Genomic DNA, 20495 nt, shown 5'->3' with positions numbered 1-20495 from the left:
TAGATCATGTCTAAGATACTCTTCTATTTTGAAACTGTTTTGATCATAGGTTAGGTAGTTTATACAGATAATATGAGATACTTAGTTTTATTCTGATTAGTTTCAACTTTCTAAGCAGCAGAAAAGGGCTGAAATCATAAGGGACTCCATTTGGAGGAGAAACAGTTGTTTGGCATTAAAAAATCTTAACAGAAATCTTTTGATCTCAGTTTAAGAATTCTGTATGTGTAGGAAAAAAATCACTAACAGAGGACTTTCTTGTGAAGCAGCAGTTTTGTTAGCTTTGGGTCTGTGGAAGGCCTATTGAAATATAAATAAATAGTGTTTTTATGAATTATCATAGTCATTGGATAAAAAGTGCCTGCCTTTGATCTCTCACTTTGTATTACTCATTGAAAATAAGAAGTGTGTGGAAATTTTTAACTATTCCTTGAAACATTTAACTTTGGGCCTTTTTAGACAACATGATGTGTCTGCTGCTGCATTCCATGCTGGCCAGGCCTTTGAATCTGAAGATATAATTGGAATAGCTTTGATTTGTCTAACTATGATAGATTGATTGGAGAAGGAAATGGCAACCCACTCCAGTGTTCTTGCCTGGAGAATCCCAGGGATGGGGGAGCCTGGTGGGCTGCCGTCTATGGGGTCGCACAGAGTCGGACACGACTGAAGCGACTTAGCAACAGCAGCATGATAGATTGATATGAAGAAAATTGGGGCTTATTGCTTTAGCAGATGTAATGAGCAATGTGTGTTTTCTTTAGGATCAAACAGAGCATACTGAAACAGCAGGACTGGCTGGTAGTGCAGCAAGCATCATGAGTAAACACATAGAAGTCCGTTCCTTATCACGTGTGTAAGGGAAAAAGGTAAGAAATACAGTGATCTTATTTCTTGTGAGAGCTTGAACTTGGGAAAACAGATAGCTTTATAGAAACTAATGCTCATGAATATATGTTCTAATTGCTTCATTTATGACACTGCCTTTTATTAAATCAGGAATATTGCTTTTTTTACAAAAAAGATTTGGCTTAATTCCAAGGAAAAAGAGGATGTTTTAAAATTCCTATTGAATTACATCAAAATGCTAATTTCTGTACCAGTGCTTGGCTTCTTCCTTTTAGAGTCAACTTCTGCCTTGAGCATAGAAAGGTAATTTCAGCATGACAAAGAGCATGGACTTGAGCAATATTATTAAGAGGAAATCTACCTAATTAATTGGTATATCTACCCAATTAATGTTATGAATACTTCTTAGTTAATCACACAAGTGCTAAATAGTTAAATCTTACTTTAGGATAAGGAATCAGAAATACAGATTTAATTACATTATTTTATTTTGTATGTTTAGATTAGTTCTGAAGAGAAGTCATTTCCAGCAGAAAATTGGAAGTATTTTATTAATTCTGATAGAGCAAGACTTCTTAATCGTTGACATTTTTCTGACTAGGAATCCTCTTTGTTTTCTTTCAAGTCTTATGATTATTTAATGTGTAGAACATGGTGGTGGGAAGGGAAAGTATGTGGGTGAGATTGGTTTCAGAGACTGATTATGCCATTCCCTATTGGAGTGTTGTGTGCTCTGGCTGAGTACTCTGATTTTCCGTGTACGCTTCAAGGATAGAGGCGTGGGTCTGACAGTGTGTGGCTGACTGAGTTCTTAAGGCACCTAGCAGTAGTACTTTCCTCACCAAAACTTCTGGACTTGGAGTTGGCTAGGTATTTCTTGTCCCCTAGCTTTCTCACATATGAGTGTGAGAAAAGAGTGCTTCTGTCTGCCTTCATCTGGCAAAATCTTATTTTTCAGGCATCTCCTCTTTAGGAAGTTTTCAACCCACTGCAAAGACCATTAATAATAATAAATAATAATTAGTCAGCAATAATAAATGATTGGAGTATTTCTTACAGTAGGCCATCCTACCCCAAATAATATACCCCTGCTCTAGTCTGATTTGGAGTCCCATCTTCTTTGGCTCCATCATAAAAGCAGGAGGATAAAGGGAAATCCTATATATTAAAGAGAGGCCCTTCCCATCTTCTGTTCTTCTTTCAGACAGTGATTACCTGGTGTTACATCTCTGCACCCCCTTATAGGAGATTATATGACTCTTTTGGGAGTCCAAAGAAAAGACCTAGATATGCTGACATTTGGAGGTCTCTCAGTGAAATAGCTTTGTTCCCCGCCAATCACCGTGCAGTGGAAGCCTTCCAGCTGAGAAGCCACACATTCAGAGCTTCCAGTTGGCTTTTGGTACTTCATTTGTTCAATGTGAGGCATTTGAGGAAAGCATCCAATGTGAAAGACAGAGATCAAAACACAAAACAGGAACTTGGAGGAAATAGTATTGGAAACAGAAGGTTTAGGAAAAAGAAAAAAAGTCAGACCAAATTGTAGGTAATTATATTAAAGAAGTAAGAAAAGAATTATATCCATTAAGTAAGATCAAGATGTCATAAAAAGGATCAGAAAAAGAAAGTACCCTGAAAATTTAAAACATCATAGTTTTAGTGCATTTAAATTAAAAAAAAAAAACTTTCTCAGGTTTATAGAAAATTTGCAAGTATAGTACAGAGTTTTTTTCTTTGAATCATTTGAGAGTAAGTTGCTAGCTGCATCCCCTACCATGTTTGAAACTGTTCCCTTCAAAAAGGGATTTTGTGCATAACTATAACACCGCCATCAAATTAGGGAATGAACTTTGATGCATTACCACCATCCAGTTGTCAGATCTTTCTCATTTTGCCAGATGTGCATATAATGTCCTTTTTGGGAGTACTGAGTTTGGGATCACATGTTTCATTTAGTTGGGAAGCCAGCCAGTGTTTCATGCAGTTTCAATCTGACCTCCCCACCCTGTTTTGGGAGTAAGCAAGGGTGTGCGTGCTCCCCGTGTGCTTCCCACAGCCCTTCTGTCAGAACCACCAGCCCTTCAACCAGCCAAGGGGACTTGTCTTCCTGGCGTCGAACCTCTGGCTGTGGCTCCCAGTGTGTGCCTTCAGTGGCTCACTCGCCAGGAGTTTCTCCACCCATGAAATCCCCCTCCTCTTCTGAGTCCCCTCCCAAGCACACAGGCCCCAGCCTGATCACTTCTTCCTTTCCTACCTGATTCCATGTGGATGTTTCCTATAGCCTTGGTTGTGCAAGAGTCTTTCTGGCAGTCTCCAGTTAGTGTTCAATGAGATGGTTCCACATGGAGATGTATTTTTGATGTGTTTTTGGAGGGAGGTGAGTTCCACTCTTTTCCTGCTCCACTACCTTGATCTCTCTTCAGTAAACTTTATTTTTTTTTAGAACAGTTTTAGGTTCAGAGAAAAATTGAGCAGAAAATACAGGGAATTTCCATATACCTCATTTCACCCTACCCCACCCCCCCAAATCCTCTCCCAACCTCCCCTAGTGTGGACATTGCTGTTTCTTTTTATTGCAATCTATCAGGGAGCATGAAGTTTGTTTGTCCTGTTACTGATGATGTTCATTCACTGTGATCACTCATGTAAGGTGACATCTGCCAAGATTTGCCTCTGAAGTGACTCCTTTTTTTTTGTAATTAGTATTTTTGTGGAGAGGAATTTTGAAACTATATAGTTTCAAAATTCAAAATAGTTTCAAATACCCCATTCCTCATTACACTTGGAATTCATTTATTTATGTTGTAAAGACTTGTGGCTTTCTTTTTTTAATCCAATGGTTATAATCTGTTGCTACCGTTGTTTACTTTGATGTTTAGAATGTCCCTGGTTAGGTCAGTGGAAGCTCCTTCAAGCTGGTTTCTGTGTCCTTTGATATGTCCCCATCATTTTTGGACACTTCTTTTTTCTTTTTTGTTTAATTGAAATGTAATTCACATACTATATCATAAAATTCACCCTTTTAAAATATATGGTTCAGTGGTTTCTATATATTTGCAGTGTCTTGAAGTCATCACCACTATCTAATTCCAGAACATTTTCATCACTCCAAAAAGAAATCTTGTCTCTGTTAGCAGTTACTCCCATTTCCCTCCGATTCCTCCCAGCTGCTGGCAACCCACTAATTTACTTTTTGTTTCTGTGCCTATTTTGGACATTTCATATAAATGGAATCATGTAATCTGTAGGTTTTTGTGTCTGCTTGTTTCAGTTACCATGATATTTTCAAGCTTCATCTGTGTTATAGCATATGGCAATAATTTATCCATTTAAATTATCATACACTATTATATTTTATTAATATATAATACTACATTTTATTTATCCATTTATCAATTAATAGATCTTTGGATCATTGTCACCTCTTGGTGTTATGAATAATGTTGTTCTGAGCATTCACAGATAAGTTTTTATGTGAATGTATGTTTTCATTTCTCTTGGGAATAAGCCTAGGCATGGAATAGCTATGCCATGTGGTTAATTCCTTTTAACTTTTTGAGGAACTGCCAAACTGTTTTCCAAAGTTGCCACACCATTTTACTTTCTTCCCAGTTATGGGTGAGGGTTCATGTTTCTCTCCATCCTCATCAAAGTTCTTATATTTTTTCTACTTCAACTTTAGAATCAGGCATTTTTCCGTGGAGCCCTTGCTCTTTTTAGTGAATAACAATATTTACAAATCAAATCTGGTGCTAGGTATGCTCATTGCTACATGGAGTGGAGGTGGGGATCTGCTGCTCCAAGGTTCTTTGAATATATGTGTACACACACACACTTAGATCTGTGTTTATTGCCATGAATACAAAAACTGTGTTTACTTATTACTATAAGTATGCTTATTGAAATCCATGAGCTCAAACTGACAACTCAGATTCCAAACCAACACTGCAGGGTTCTTTGTATTTTTCTCTTTTTCCACATTTACATTGCAGGGTTCTCTCTAGTTCTCAAGTTTTCCCCTATTTTAACCCCTTCTCCACCAATGAGAAACCTTCCTCCTAGTACCCTTTGCATCATCGCTTCTCTGATCCATCCCTCTGCATGTAATCTGGGCCCTGTCACTGTCTCCTCCCTTTGGTCCTTCTAGTCCTGCTCAGACTGTGACCTGCCACCCTGGACTGCCCTCTTATATCTCCTCCTCACCCTTCCTGCATGTGAAGCCATCCTACCCACTGTGCTGTCTCCCTGCCAGACCGTCCCCTTGGTGTGGGCGCCCTCCTCACCCCTCTGGGACTCTTAACAACTCACGCTGGGCTGTGCTGCACAGGCAGCTTCCTTCTTGGGGCTGTGACACCTGATGCTGGGCCACCCCTATGTAAGGGCATCTGCTTTGCCACACTTGGGCTCTGACTCCCCCCATACACAGATGCCCTCTTCATCTGCTCCTTATTTATTGAATTGTTAATAATTTTCCCCCTTTATTTTTATTTTTTCAAGTTTTTATTTTAAAGTCACTGTAAATTCACAGGACATTGCAAAAATAGTATAGTTTTTTGTGTATCCTTCATTTGCAGTTTTTCTCATTTGCTACATCTTATGCAACTAGAGAAAATGTAAAATCCAGGAAATTAGTATTTTATTTGTCCATTCATCAGTTGATGGATATTTTGGTTGTTTCTACCCTTTTGCTCTTATGAATAATGCTGCTGTGTGCATATTCATGAATGTATGTAGTTCTGTCCCATTTATCACAGGCAGATTTGTATAACCACCATTTCAATTTAAGATACAGCATGATTCTATCACCACAAATATCTCCCTTGTGCTTCTCCTTTATAGTCATGCGAATTCTTCTCTCTCCACTGTCACATATTTAATGACTTCTTAAAATTAAAAACATTATTACAAGTCACAGGAAGAGAAGAGCTGAGCAAGGATAGAGATAAACTATGTTTATGTTATGTTCATGAATGGGAAAACTTAGTATCATTACCAATCCTGAGGGAGGGGCAGGCTACGAATTCTAATTTCTGAAGGTTGATTTTTATTGGCATTTTTTTCCATCGGGCACCATTGCTGAGTCTTGGGGCCATTTGGGGCAGTTTTTCCTTCAGCTCTTGGCTTTATGCAGAGAGCCCAGTCTGGCCCTCTATAATGCAAAAACTTCTAGAAGTTTACAGCCAATAGTTCCCATCCTACTTTCTAGCTTTCAAATCCTGGGTCTGAAGGTTGCTGTCTAGTTTTGTAACCCCTGTGACTGCCACACTTCAGTTCTCACTCATTGCTGTGGCTTGATCTCTTCTTTGTTAATGGCGTATTTCTCTTCCTTGGTTTTGAATTTCACTGTATAAACTCTTTAGAAATAGTGTGTTTTATCTAGAATTTCTGTATTCAAAGTAGAAAAGAATGTTTTCCACCACAAGCTCAGTACACTTTTTTTCCTTTTCTTTTGAAAAATTTCAAGCCTGTAGAAAAGTTGAAAGAATACTATAGTGAAGAATATACAGTGAAAGAATAGTACAGAAATATCCATCACCAGGTTCATCAATTTCTACTATTTTGCCTCTTTCTTGAGCCCTTTTCTCCTCTCCCCCTCACCCTTGCCACTCACTCACACTGACATTCACATATTTTTTTTTCCTGAATTATTTGCAAGTTAGTTGCAAATAACATAACACCTTTTTTCCCCAAATAGACACAGTAGGTGTCTCCTAAGAGTAAAGACATTCTCCTACAAAATTTAAATACTTATCACATCCAGAAAAATGATTATTTATTCATTGTATCACTAATGTATAGTCCAAATTCCCCTGATTATCCCTTAAGTGTCATTTTTTTTGCTGTGTATTTTATATGTATATTTCCTTGATCCAGTTAGTATTCAGCACATAACATTTGGTTCTTTCATTTCTTTAGTCTGTCTCAATTCAGAATTGAATACACTGAATTTTTTGGAGAATTCAGGACAGTTGTCTTAGAATGCCTCACATTCTACATTTGCCTAATTTTTCATGATTCAATTCACATTAAACAATTTGAGAAAGAATACTTTGTAGGTAAATGTTTTAAATTTATCGTATCACATCAGGAGATGCATACTGTCTGCTTGTTAAATTGTTGGTGATGCTGAACTTGTTCATTTGGTTAAGGGAGTGATTGCTGCATCTTTTCACTGTAAATGTACATTTTCTCCCTTGGGACTAACAAATCATCTATAGAATGATATTTTGGGGCATTGTGAAAATTTTCTTCCCCACTATTTACCTAAAGGTTTTAGGCGTCCATTTTTGATGCTTGCCTGAATCAATAGTTACAATTGGAGTTCAATACAATTTCTTGAATGGCTGTTTATACTGTTCATTTATTTATTTCACAGGTGTTTATGAAATAGGTGCCACATTAGGCTCTGTGACAGTCACATGGTGAACACTGTTTAGTGGGTGTCTTGGAGTTATAGCTCAGGGATGGAGCATTTGACTGCAGTTTAGTGGCTGCCTTGTGGTGTCTGCAGTGTGGTAGGAGAGACTGACATTCATCAAATAATCACACCAATGTGTATTTATAATAAGACTGTGATAATTATTACAAAGGGAAAGGTAAGGGTGCTTTGAGAGATTGATTATAAGGAGAGATCACCTTTTCTAGGGATTCAGGGAAGACTTCTTGTGAAAGTAGTATTTGAGCTAAGAACTAAAGATGTAGAGTTGGCCAAAAAGTTCCTTCAGGTTTTAAGTAAAAAAAGAAGACACATTTGCATTTTCACCAGGAAATTTATTGAGTAACGTATTCACTGTTTAGTTTTACTACCCTTTGCCATTTTTCTGGCAACTTCATAATTCCATCTTCTCAAAACTTTATCTCTTTGAGTAAGGAACTGTTCCAGGTGCCTTTTATGCTCTTCTGGGGAATTAAAATTTTTTCCATTAAGAAAGTTTTGTAAAGACCGAAATAAATAGAAATTCAAAGGTGCAATATCTGATGAATACAGCAGGTGAATCAGAACTTCCCAGCCAAGCTGTAACAGTTTTTGCCTTGCTCAGTTGTGTCCAACTCTTTGTGACCCCATGGACTGCAGCATGCCAGGCTTCCCTGTCCTTCACCATCTCCCAGAGCTTGCTTAAACTTCTGCCCATTGAGTTGGTGATGCCATCCAACCATCTTGTCCTCTGTTGTCCTCTTCTCCTCTTGCCTTCAGTCTTTCCCAGCATCAGGTTCTTTTCTAATGAGTTGGCTCTTCACATCAGGTGGCCAAAGTGTTGGAGCTTTAGCTTCAGCATCAGTCCTTCCAGTGAATATTCAGGATTGATTTCCTTTAGGATTGACTGGTTGGATCTCCTTGCAGTCCAAGGGACTTTCAAGAGTCTTCTCCAACACCACACTTCAAAAGCATCAATTCTTCAGCACTCAGCCTTCTTTATGGTTCAACTCTCACATCCATACGTGACTATTGGAGAAACCATGACTCTGACTATACGGACCTTTGTTGGCAAAGTGAGGTCTCTGCTTTTTAATAATGCTGTCTAGGTTTGTCATAGCTTTTCTCCCAAGGAATAAGTGTCCTTGCTCCTAGTTTTTGCCTAGTCATCAAAGAAACATTCACTCTTATGTTGTCCTGATGGAAGATTATGTGTTTTGTGTTGACTAATTCTGGATGTTTTTCATTGAGTGCCACTTTGATTTGGTCCAAATGAGAACAGTACTTGTTGGAATTCATTGTTTGGTTTTCTGAAAGTAGTAGAAGATTCCCTTCCAATCCCACCATATACACAATATCACTTTCTTTGGATGAAAACCATCTTTGGTGTTGGTTAATGGTCCATTTCTCTTGCCCCATGATCTCTTCCATTCCATATTATTGTACAGTATTCACTTTTCATCACCCGTCACAATTTGTTTTAAAACCATAACGTTTTAAGTAGAGAATCACACACACAAGTACAGTCAAGAAAGTTTTCATTTACCTTATGTGGAACCCAAACATTAAAGTGATTAACATTACCAAGCTGGTGCAAATGACTTTCAGGGCTTTATTTGGATATTTTGAATATGTTGGTTTATCTCCTGTGTGGTATTAACATTTATTGGTCTCAGTTAATGCCTCGTTTTGATTGACATCAGCTTCACCTGATCTACCCGACTGTGGAGCACCATCCAGCGAGAAAGCTCCAGCTCGAAACTTCACTGACCACTTCTGATATGATTGATCAGTCATAGCACCTTCTCTGTATACTGCATAAATCTTTTTTTGCATTTCAGTTGTTTTTATCTTTCTTGAAATAATAAAGCATAGTATGCCAAAAATGTTACTTTTTCCCTTCCATCTTCAATGTTAGAATATCTACACAAAAATTCACCAATCTTGATGTTTTTTTAAAGTGCACTCTGATATGATAGCTGTCACAATACAGTCTAACAAAATTGTTTTAAATGAGGTTAAAGACAACTAAGTGCTACTAGAACCATCTTAGGGAAAAAACCGAAAAAACTTTTTGGCCCACTATTTTGGCAAGGAGTGTGTGTATTGGAGACAGATAAAAGGTCTCAAAGAGAAAAGGAGCATGAGACATTGAAGAAATGTATATTCAAGTAGTGTTCCAGCACAAAGCATAGCACATAATAGATGCTCAGTAAATATTAGTGGAAAGGAGGATAGGGCTGAAAATTAGCCTGTGTAATCACTGTTACTAGATATTTTATAATAAAAGGATCAACTCCAAGGTGTAAAAACTTAAATAATTACTGATGAAGCATTTATCATGTGCGAGACAGTATTTTAAATGTGTTATCTATGTTAATTTATTTAATCTTTAGGTATGTACTTTATTACTCAGTTTTGCAGATGAAAATTAAGTCACAGGTAAATTGAATACTGGACTTCCCAGGTGGCTCAGTGGTAAAGAATCGGCTTGCCACTGCAGGAGACGCAGGAGATGTGGTTTCAGTCCTTGGGTCAGACAGATCCCCTGGAGAAGGAAATGGCAACCCACTCCAGTATTCTTGCCTTGGAAATTCCATGGATATTGGAGGCTGGTGGGCTACAGTCTATGGGATCAAAAAGAGTCGGACACAACTGAACAACTGAGCATGCACGCAGGCACAAATTGAATAACTTCCCTAAGGTCAAGTAGTTAGTAAGGTCAAGTGGAATTAGAAACCAGGATTAGAAGTTGGATGGTCTAGTCCTAGAATTTATGTTCTTGTCCATTATGCTGTACTTCTTACTATTGCTTAAAGTATAAATAATACTTTTCTCAAATTTACATTCTGGGGCTTCCGTAATATAATGCCTGTCACTACAGCTGTGTCCTGCTGTTACCCATGTAAATAAATCTTTGTTCCAATTTCATTGATTCCTCAATAATTGCCCATTCCTAGTATGTCTCTCCCTGTTTGAAATTTCACTTGTGCATCTTCCCGTGTAGAAGACTACTACAATTTTATCCATCCTTCCAGACCCAGGTCAGATCCATAAATAATGCCTTCCTTGACCATCCAGACTGATCAGCTGGTCCATTTCTTGAACTTTTATAGTACTTACTCTGTAATACTTACCTGTTAATTTTGACAGATTAACCGTTTAGTTTCTTGCGCTGTGTTGTTATTAAAATTGTTTTGATTACTATTTAAATTTTCTCATTTAGCACTGTTTATCATTAAATAAATGATAAGATTCCTGATGTTAGGGATCGTATCTGAGACTTCAGTTGATCCCAGTACCCTGCATACAGTAGATGCACTGTAAATATGTTGATCTGATAGTTTCTGTGTCTTAGCTATTGTAAATAATGCTGCATTGAACATGGAGGTGCAGACTCTCTTCCAGCTAGCAATTTTATTTTCTTTGGATGTATACCCGGTGATGAAATTACTGAATTATATGGTGGTTATAGTTTTAATTTCTTAAGGAGCTTCCATACTTTCTGTAGTGTCTGTATCAGTTTGCATTTCCACCAATAGTACACAAGGATTCTCTCTTCTCCACATTCTCACCAACACTTATTATTTGTTTTCTTTTTTGATTATAGCCATTCTGACAGGTGTGATGATATCTTTGTGGTTTTGATTTGCATTTCCCTGATGATTGGTGGTGTTGAGCAGTTTTTCATGTACCTGTTGGCCGTCTTATGTCTTCTTTGGAAAAATATCTTTTCAGATCCTCTGCCCACTTTTAAATGCGGTTGTTTATTTTTTTGATGTTGAGTTATATGAGTTCTTTGTACAATTTTGGATATTTACCCCTTGGTGGATATATCATTTGCAAGATCTTCTCCCATTCAATAGGCAGCCTTTTTGTTTTGTTGATAGTTTCTTTTGCTGGGCAAAGTCTTTTTAGTTTGATGTAGTTCCATTTGTTTATTTTCACTTTTGTTTCTCTTGGCTAAAGAGCCATATCCAAAGGTATATTGTTAAGGCTGATGTCAAAGAGCATATTACCTATGTTTTCTTTTAGTTTTATGGTTTCAGGTCTTATATTCAAGTATTTTTATCTATTTTGAGTTTATTTTTGTATATGGTATGAGAAAGTAGTCCAGTTTGATTCTTTTGCATGTAGCTGTCCAACACCATTTATTGAAGAGCTGTCTTTTCCCCATTCCCTTTGTTATAGGTTAACTGCCCATACAAGTGTGGGTTTTTTTCTGAGTTCTGTGTTCTGTTCCATTGATCTATGTGTCTGTTTTTGTGTGAGTACTATACTGTTATAATTACTGTAGCTTTGTAGTATAGTTTGGCATCACAGAGTATATTATGGGGTGGTTTTTAAATAGTGATCTAATCAATCACCTTATTAGTGATTGGTTTGTTCATATTTTCTATTTTTTATGATTTCATGTTGGTAGGATGTATGTGGCTCGGACTTTATTCATTTATTATGAGTTGTCCAATTTATTAGAATATACTTATTCATAGTAGTCTGTTATGATCCTTTGTATTTCTGTTTTATCAGTTGTAATATCTATAAATTTTATTTTAATAATTGGGAGTATAATAAAATTTGATCTTTTTTCTAGATTTAAATAAGTCTCTTGAGTGGTGTTTTCTCACCGATGGAGAATTACTTCCAAGCAGAAGCTTACAACCTGGACAAGGTGTTAGATGAATTTGAACAAAACGAAGGTGAGAATTTAGTTTGGTGACACTATTTGAATGTATTTATGATATAGAAAATGTGGGATTATAAGAGGATGCAGTACTAAAACAGAGAAAGTTGAGTCCAATGCCTTATTAATGATAGTATTATATATTAATATTCAGAGGAAGAACTAACATTTTTTTAGCCCTAACTATGTGCCAGACACGAAGCTCACCCATGACCCTAGGCTAAGTCCTGGTTCATGTAAATTTGAAACTTATTATTTTGGGATTTTATTAGATGTATGTAGTTGGGCTTTATAAACATGAAGTGGAAAGTGTATTGTCCTTTCAGTTCGGATCATTTATACAAGTATCTTCTCACTCTCTTCTCTAGTTTCTTCCCTGCTTGTATCACAGTTGTTTTGTCATCTACACAAATGTTACACTTAATCATGTGAATACTGTCTCTAGAATACCACTGACTCTCATTAACAAATTTATAGTTCTTTACCTTGGTCTCTTTGCAACTTCTGTAGGTTCTAGTTGAATATTTTCTATATATTTGATGTGCAAAATATTCCTGTTGAGTAAGTAAAAGTTGTCGCTTTAGTTGAAATATAGTGTTTGCTTACCAAAAATAACTCCTTTAAAAGGAGAATGATTTCAGAAGCCAGATTTTTTGCAACTACACTGATCATTTGTTTTGAACTTTTTCTTTTTTTAAATTTTTGGTTGCTCTGGGTCTTCATTGCTGTGTGTGGGCTTTCTTTATTTGCGGCGAACAGAGGCTACTCTTCACTGCAGTGGCTTCTCTTGTTGAGGAGCGCAGGCTCTAGGCATGTGAGCTTCAGTAGTTTCAGCATGCAGGCTCTGTAGTTATGGCGCATGGGCCCAGCCTCTCTGCAGCATGTGGAATGCTTCTGGACCAGGAATTGAATTCATGCTCCCCGCATTGGCAAGCAGACTCCCATCTACTGTACCACCAGGGAAGTCCTGTTTTGACCTGTTTTTTAAAAATCTCAGTTGTTGTTGTTTAGTCATTCAGTCGTGTCTGACTCTTTGTGACCCCATGGACTGTAGCATGCCAGGCTTCCCTGTCCTTCGCTGTCTCCTGGAGTTTGCTCAAATTCATGTCCATTATGTCAGTGATGCCATCCAACCATCTCATCCTCTGTCACCCCATTCTCTGCTTGCCCGCAGTCTTTCCCAGCATCAGGGTCTTTCCCAATGAGTAGGCTCTTTGCATCAGGTAGCCAAAGTAGCTTCAGCTTTGGTGTCAGTGAATATTCAAGGTTGATTTTCTTTAGGATTGACTGGTCTTATCTCCTTGCTGTCCAAGGGACTTTCAAGAGTCTTCCCCAGCATCACAATTCAAAAGCATCAATTCTTCAGTGATCAGCCTTCTTTATGGTCCAACTTTCACATCCATACATGACTACTGGAAAAACAGATAGCTCTGACTATCTGTACCTTTGTCAGGAAAGTTATATCTCTGCTTTTTAGGTTTTAAACGCTGTCTAGGTTTGTCATAGCTTTTCTTCCAAGGAACAAGTGTCTTTTTCATGGCTGCACTGCACCGTGGCTGCAGTGATTTTAGAACCCAAGAAAATAAAGTCTGCCCTTGTTTCTATTTTTTCCCCATCTATTTGCCATAAAATGATTGGACTGGGTGCCATGACCTTAGTTTTTTGAATGTTGAGTTTTAAGCCAGCTTTTTCACTCTTCTCTTTTACCCTTATCGAGAAGCTCTTTAGTTCCTCTTCACTTTCTTGTCATTAGAGTGATATCATCTGCATATGTGAGGTTATTGCTATTTCTCCTAGGAATCTTGATTCCAGCTTGTGATTCATTCAGCCTGGCATTTTGCATGATGTGCTCTGCATAGATGTTAAATAAGCAGAAAGTGACAATGTACAGACTTGATGTACTCCTTTCCCGATTTTGAACCAGTCCATTGTTCTGTATCTGAATTAACTGCCGCTTCTTGACCCACATCCGGTTATCTCAGGAGGCAGGTAAAGTGGTCTGGTATTCCCATCTCTTTAAGAATTTTCTACAGTTTGTTGTAATCCACACAGTCAAAGACTTTGTGTAGTCAGTGAAGCAGAAGTAGATGTTTCTTTGGAATTCTGTTGCTTTCTCTGTGATCCAGTGGATGTTGGCAATTTGAACTCTGGTTTTTCTGCTTTTTCTAAACACAGCTCTATATCTGGAATTTCTTGATTCATATACTGCTGAAGCCTACCTTGAAGGATTTTGAGCATTACCTTTCTATTTCTAGTATGTGAAATGAGTGCAGTTGTATGGTAGTTTGAACATTCTTTGGCACTGCTCTTCTTTGGGATTGGAATGAAAACTGACCTTTTCCAGTCCTGTGGCCACTGCTGAGTTTTCCAAGTTTGCTGACATATTGAGTGCGGCACTTTTATAGCATCATCTTTTAGGATTTTAAGTAGCTCTGTTAAATTTCATCACCTCACTAGCTTTGCTCATAGTTATACTTCCTAAGACCCATTTGACTTCACACTCCAGGATATCTGGCTCTAGATGAGTGACCCCACCATCATGATTATTCCGATCATTATGATCTTTTTTGTATAGTTCTTCTGTGTATTCTTGCCACCTCTTAATCTCTTAAAAGAAGTACAAGTTACCAAATCTCAAGTCTCTGCCAGCACACATTTGGGGAACTCAGGATTTAACATTTAGCAGTCAAAGCATATTCCCATTCTGCATGCAATCTGAATTTTTTTGGGCTTTTGCAATCTGTCCTTTCTAGCTTCTTTTCACTACATTCTTACACTAATTCTTTTTTCACCTCAAACTGATTTACTTAATTGCTCTTTCAGATTCTTGTGCTTGGGGCTATACTTTTCCTTTTTTCTCTTTTATATATGTCCTGTTTCCAAGTTTATGTAAAATTGTCTTTGAAGCCCAGCACACATCCTCCTGCTTCCATGAATGCAAGTTTGCTGCATCAGCCTGTAAAATAGCTTCGTACTAAATTTATTTTCTACTACTACATAGTAGTTTTCAAATACTTAATCTGTCATATACTGCTAGTTAGATACTCATGTTTGCTTTATCTATTTCTTGTTTTTCCAGCTATATTATGTACTTTTTGGAGGCCAGAGCTATCATTTAATCTCATATTCCTCAACCTCAATGCTTTTACTGTGGTATCACTTAGCATATTTTTACTGTGTACCTACTACATATTTATCAGCATGTTTTTATTGTGTACCTATTACATATCAAGTGTTCTGTAAAGCTAGGGCTAACACTGATGGGAAGAAATGGTTTCTGCCTGAAAATGTCAGGTAAATCATTACATTTCAGTGTAATAAATGCTTTGATAGAGATATGAACAAAGTGCTAAGGAAACCTTAAAGATTAATGTTGCTGCTGAGAGGAAGGGGCTTCCCTGAGAGCAAATTGTATCAATGTAATTTCAGGGCTGTGACTATCAGATTTACTCTAGGAAGAAAGCAGGAGAGGCAATCATTGCAGAGTGCTTGGTTTCTTACTTCTCTAATTAGACATACACATAGCACATAACTTGGGAAAGTAGCTATCATAGTTATGATCTATTAAAAAATAAACATTGAATGAAATTTTGATTATTGATAGAGTATTAAAAACATTGATTTCATATGGCAAATGCATAATTTCTGCCAAATTTCCTCAGTATAATTATGAACCTAAGAAATAATGTATTGTAACATAGTTATAAGCAGAATTTCACATACTGTAGAAACTTTTAAACTTGTTGCAGACAAATTTCAAATATATACAAAAGTAAATAGACTAGTATAATAAATTCCTGTGTACTCATTACACAACTTTAGTAGTGATTGACATGCTGCCATTTTTCATTTATATATCTTCATTTATTCCTCACTCCCTGCTTCATTGTTGTTGTTGTTGTTGTTGTTTTTTTACAGATTTTTAAAGGTAAAATTTATACATTAAATGTATAGATCTTAAATGTACAGTTTTGACCAAGAGATATATCTGTATAACCCACATCTTAGTCATGATGTAGATTATATAACTTTCTGTCTCCACAGAAAATTTGTTTCCTTTCCACTCAATTACTATATCCTCATCACTGTTCTGATTTGTTTTTCACTTTAGATTAGCCCCTACCCCATACTGTGCTTAGCCTATGCAAGGGCTACCTGATTACTGTGCTCCCCTGCTCAGCACAAAGGACAGCCCGCGAATTGCTTTAATTATGTTAACTAGATTGAGGTAGAATTCTTTCATTGTTTGAAATGTTCTGAGGTATTACCATTTGGTGATATATAACTCAGGGAACTGTCTTAAATGTTTTCTCTTATCCTTAGCTAAAAATCAGAAACTTCATATCCTGGGAATATTCTGTTTTCACATATCCTAGGTAACCAATTTTACTTTCAGAGAATATTTGCAAGTGTATTTCAATAACTTAGTCCTAACCTTATCAGTGTTACCAACAAACTTACTGTAATTATTTATTTTTTCAGATGAAACCGTTTCTCCTATTTTATTGGATACAAAGTGGAATAAGATTCTAGATCCCCCTTCTCATCAGCTGTCATTTAACTCTGCACTGACCAGTGTGAATGAACCTACAATTTCTGAGTCACAGCCACAACTGAAAGTCTTCTCTCTGGCTCATTCAGCTCCTCCTAACACAGAGGGAGAGGACCACTGTGCTAATGGACAAGACTGTAGTCTGAATCCAGAGATCAACACAATGTGGATTGATGAAAATGCGGTCACAGAAGACCAGTTAATTAAGAGGAACTGTAATCGAGATGATCAATGCAGTACTGTCGAAGTGGGAGAGAAGAAATGTGGAAACCTAGCTTGTCTGCCAGATGAGAAGAACGTTCTTGTTGTAGCTGTCATGCATAACTGTGATAAAAGGACATTACAAAGCAATCTGCAGGATTGTAATAATTATAATAGTCAGTCCCTCAAGAATGCTTTTAGCTGTTCACTGGATAATGAAAACAGACAAACTGATCAGTTTAGTTTTAGTATAAATGGGTCCACTGAAAAAGATATGAACTCAGAGAAACAAATGGATCCATTGAATAGACCAAATGCAGAGGGGGTTTCTGATAAGTATATATGTACTACTTCTGATAATCTAGCCAGTGTTTGTTCCCCTTCACAGCTACAGGATGATGAAAATATAGATAGAGACCCCTCCATGTCTGTGATTACAAGCTTAACACTAGATTCAGTAATCTCATCCCAGCGAACAGAGGAAGGTCCTGCTATAAAGCAAGAGGACTGTACCCCAGATAAGGTTCTCACTGGCAAAACCAGCTCTCCTAGGACAGACCTGGGGAGTCCAAACTCCTTTTCTCACTCGAGTGAGGAGATTTTGATGAAAAAAGAACCAGCAGAGGAGAGGACAGCCGAAGAATCCACCCAGCCTGCTTCACCTTTACTTCTCAAAGCTGACTTGCCTAATGGGTCTGGTAGGGATGATAACTCTGAACAGGTTTCAGCTTGTCTTGTGCCCAGTGAAGCTAGAGCTGATGACAAGGAAGGTTGTAAACATGAAGAAATTCTTGGCACTAAAGAACTTCTTAATATGACAGAGCATTTCTCTGAATCTCAGGAGATGACTAACTGGAAATTGACTCAACCAAACAAGATGAATGACAGCCAAGTAAAAAAAGAAAATGAGAAGTTCCTGCAGGTGAATCAGCCTGAAGACACCTGTGATGACAGTGGAGAGTGTGATAGAATGGCTGAAGCAGGTCTAGATTTAGAAGGAACTTGCGTGAATGAAAGTGAAGGATGTGATTTCTCCACTGTTAGGGATACACCAGCAGCAAGTTCACTGTCTAATTGTTGTGATTCCTATGGAATGCAGAGCCCGGCTGTTTGTTTTGTTCCAAAGACTCTACCCTCCAAAGAAGATTCCGTAACAGAAGAAAAGGAAATAGAGGAGAGCAAGTCGGAATGCTACTCAAATATTTATGAACAGAGAGGAAATGAAGCCACAGAAGGGAGTGGACTACTTTTAAACAGCACTGGTGACCTAACGAAGAAAAACTATTTACACAATTTCTGTAGCCAGGTTCCATCAGTGCTTGGGCAATCTTCACCCAAGATAGTAGCGAACCTGCAGTCTATCAGTGTTCCCTTTGGTGGTGCAAGACCCAAGCAACCTTCTAATCTTAAACTTCAAATTCCAAAGCCATTATCAGACCATTTGCAAAATGACCTTCCTGCGAACAGTGGAAATACCACAAAAAACAAAAATGATGTTCTTGGGAAAGCAAAATTAGGGGAAAACTCAGCAACCAATGTATGCAATGCCTCTTCGGGAAACATCTCTGTTGCTGATACAAATGGGGACCATTTAGAAAGTTATGAATCTGGGATATCTAGTAGACCGTGCCTTGCATTAGCTCCAGAAAGCCCAGATAATGATCTCAGAGCTGGTCAGTTTGGAATTTCTGCTAGAAAGCCATTTACCACTCTGGGGGAAGTGGCTCCAGTGTGGGTACCAGATTCTCAGGCTCCAAACTGCATGAAATGTGAAGCCAGGTTTACATTCACCAAAAGGAGGCATCATTGCAGAGCATGCGGGAAGGTAAGCTGTGTGTGTCAGGAATCTGGCATGTGCATTTTACAACGCTCAATTAAAACTTAATAAAGGTAATATAAGGGAGTATGCTTAAGGCTGAGATGAGATTACAAATAGCTTTTGAATATGCAGTTCTAGTAAATTTCCAAATGAAAAATGGCCTCGCTGATTCTTAGTGTTTATATAATTTTCTTGTTGTTGTGAAGATTTAAGCCAAGTCAATTTTCATAAAGAGATGAGAACTGCAGAAGTGGTAACTTTGATTTCTATATTGATACTTTGCTTAATGGAATAGCTTGAAACGAGGAAGTTATTCTTTTGAATAAGATTTTAAGAAATTTAAGAAATGTTTATAATTGACTTTGTACTTTTTAATTCTTGAGTAAATTGAATGTTATACTTAGAATCCATCCCAGTTTTTACTATAGAATTTTTGCCATTGTACTAGACATTCTGGAACTTTCTGTACACATATTTTTGTCTTTTCCCCCTGTATAACTTTGACTCAAAAGACTTGAAAGCTGTTGATCCTTGTGACAGTGTAATAAGGGTAATTGATATTCCTTAGTTCTCCCAAAATTCTGTTAGCTAGTGACACATCAATATACTAGTGTTTCTTTAAGCAAGAACTATAAACAAGGAGGAAATAGGGTTTTGTATTTTTTAAAGGAATGTAAGGTTTGGTGTCAGGTCTGGATTTGAACCTCAGCTTTATTACTATTAACTGTATAACTTTATTAAGCTTTGTGTGCATGCTGAGTTGCTTCAGTTGTGTCTGACTCTGTGCGACCCTGTGGACTGTAGCCCGCCAGGCTCCTCTGTCCATGGGATTCTCCAGGCAAGAATACTGGAGTGTGTTGCCATTTCCTTCTCCAGGGGAATCTTCCCAACCAGGGATCAAACCCATGTCTCTTATATCTCCTGTATTGGCAGGCAGGTTCTTTACCACTAGTGCCATGTGCCAAGTTTGTCATAAGAAAACAAACCAAAAGATAACTTTCATTGGGCTGCTCTGAAGATTAAATGAAATTACATGTAATAGTAAGTGCTCAGTAAATGACCTCTGTTTCTCTTCTTGCCTGATTTACTGGTCTGTCTTAATTAGATTGCCATCAACTTCAAGGGACAGACTATCTGGCTCTCAGTGACTCAAACGAAAATAACATTTATTTCCCATAACAAGAAGACTGAAAATAGAGACTTTGCTGTGTCTGGGTGTAGAGTCAGGGTTACTGAAGTTCTCTTGGTCTTCCCTTCATGGTCTCAATATAATGTGGCACAGCTTTAAGCACCAAGTCCAACCTGACGACTTCCTAAGTACAGAGAAGCTGGTCAGTGGCAAAAAAGCCCATCTCTCTTGCCACCCTCTCATCAGGGAGGAAAGAACCCCCGGCAGCTTCTTTCACTTTATTGGCCACTTCTAGACCACAGGTCCAGTTTAGACCAATGACTGACAGCAGGGGACAGAAGTGCCAGGATTGGCAAAGATCAATCGTGGCTCACCCCCTGGGGCTGAGCCAGTATGGCAGCATTAGCTCCAGAAAGCTCAGATAGTGAAAGGGATATCAAAAAATACAAAATCCTGTTTCCTCCTTGTTCTCGCTTTAAAAAACCTAGTATATTGATGTGTTACTAGCTAACAGAATTTTGAGAGAACTAAGGGATATCAGTTATCCTTATAACATCACAAGGATCAATAGCCTTCAACTCTTTTTTGAGTCATAGTTATATGGGGGGGAAGACAAAAATATGTGTACAGAAAGTTCCAGAATGTCTAGTACAATGGCAAAGGAAAAGGGGAAGAATGGTTCTTGGGTGGACATTCAACAAGGGCTACTATAAAGTCATAGAACAGATGAACCAAATAATGGGGAGCAGAAAGTTGTTAAAATTGTGACTAGTCTGTTAGTCTCTGATTATTAAAATTTGAAGAAAATAATGTGTCTAACTCCTAAATATTTTGCAGTCTGAAGTA

General features: G+C 37.7%; 1 protein-coding gene across 4 annotated transcripts in view; it reads left to right on the top strand.

Annotated features, from left to right (window-relative positions):
- The window catches only part of ZFYVE9 (zinc finger FYVE-type containing 9), a 178019-nt gene that overhangs the window by 68754 nt on the left and 88770 nt on the right, over positions 1–20495 (top strand). For all 4 annotated transcript variants that reach the window (XM_061121893.1, XM_061121894.1, XM_061121891.1 and 1 more), the window contains 3 exons: positions 765–869; positions 11859–11964; positions 16431–18526. In XM_061121893.1, coding sequence (XP_060977876.1) covers positions 11895–11964; positions 16431–18526 — 2166 coding nt within the window. In that variant the 5' untranslated portion in view covers positions 765–869; positions 11859–11894. The remainder of the gene's footprint in view (positions 1–764; positions 870–11858; positions 11965–16430; positions 18527–20495) is intronic.

This window comes from Dama dama, chromosome 20, assembly GCF_033118175.1.
Source record: "Dama dama isolate Ldn47 chromosome 20, ASM3311817v1, whole genome shotgun sequence".
Taxonomy (NCBI): domain Eukaryota; kingdom Metazoa; phylum Chordata; class Mammalia; order Artiodactyla; family Cervidae; genus Dama; species Dama dama.
This window is presented reverse-complemented; position numbering and strand designations above follow the sequence as displayed.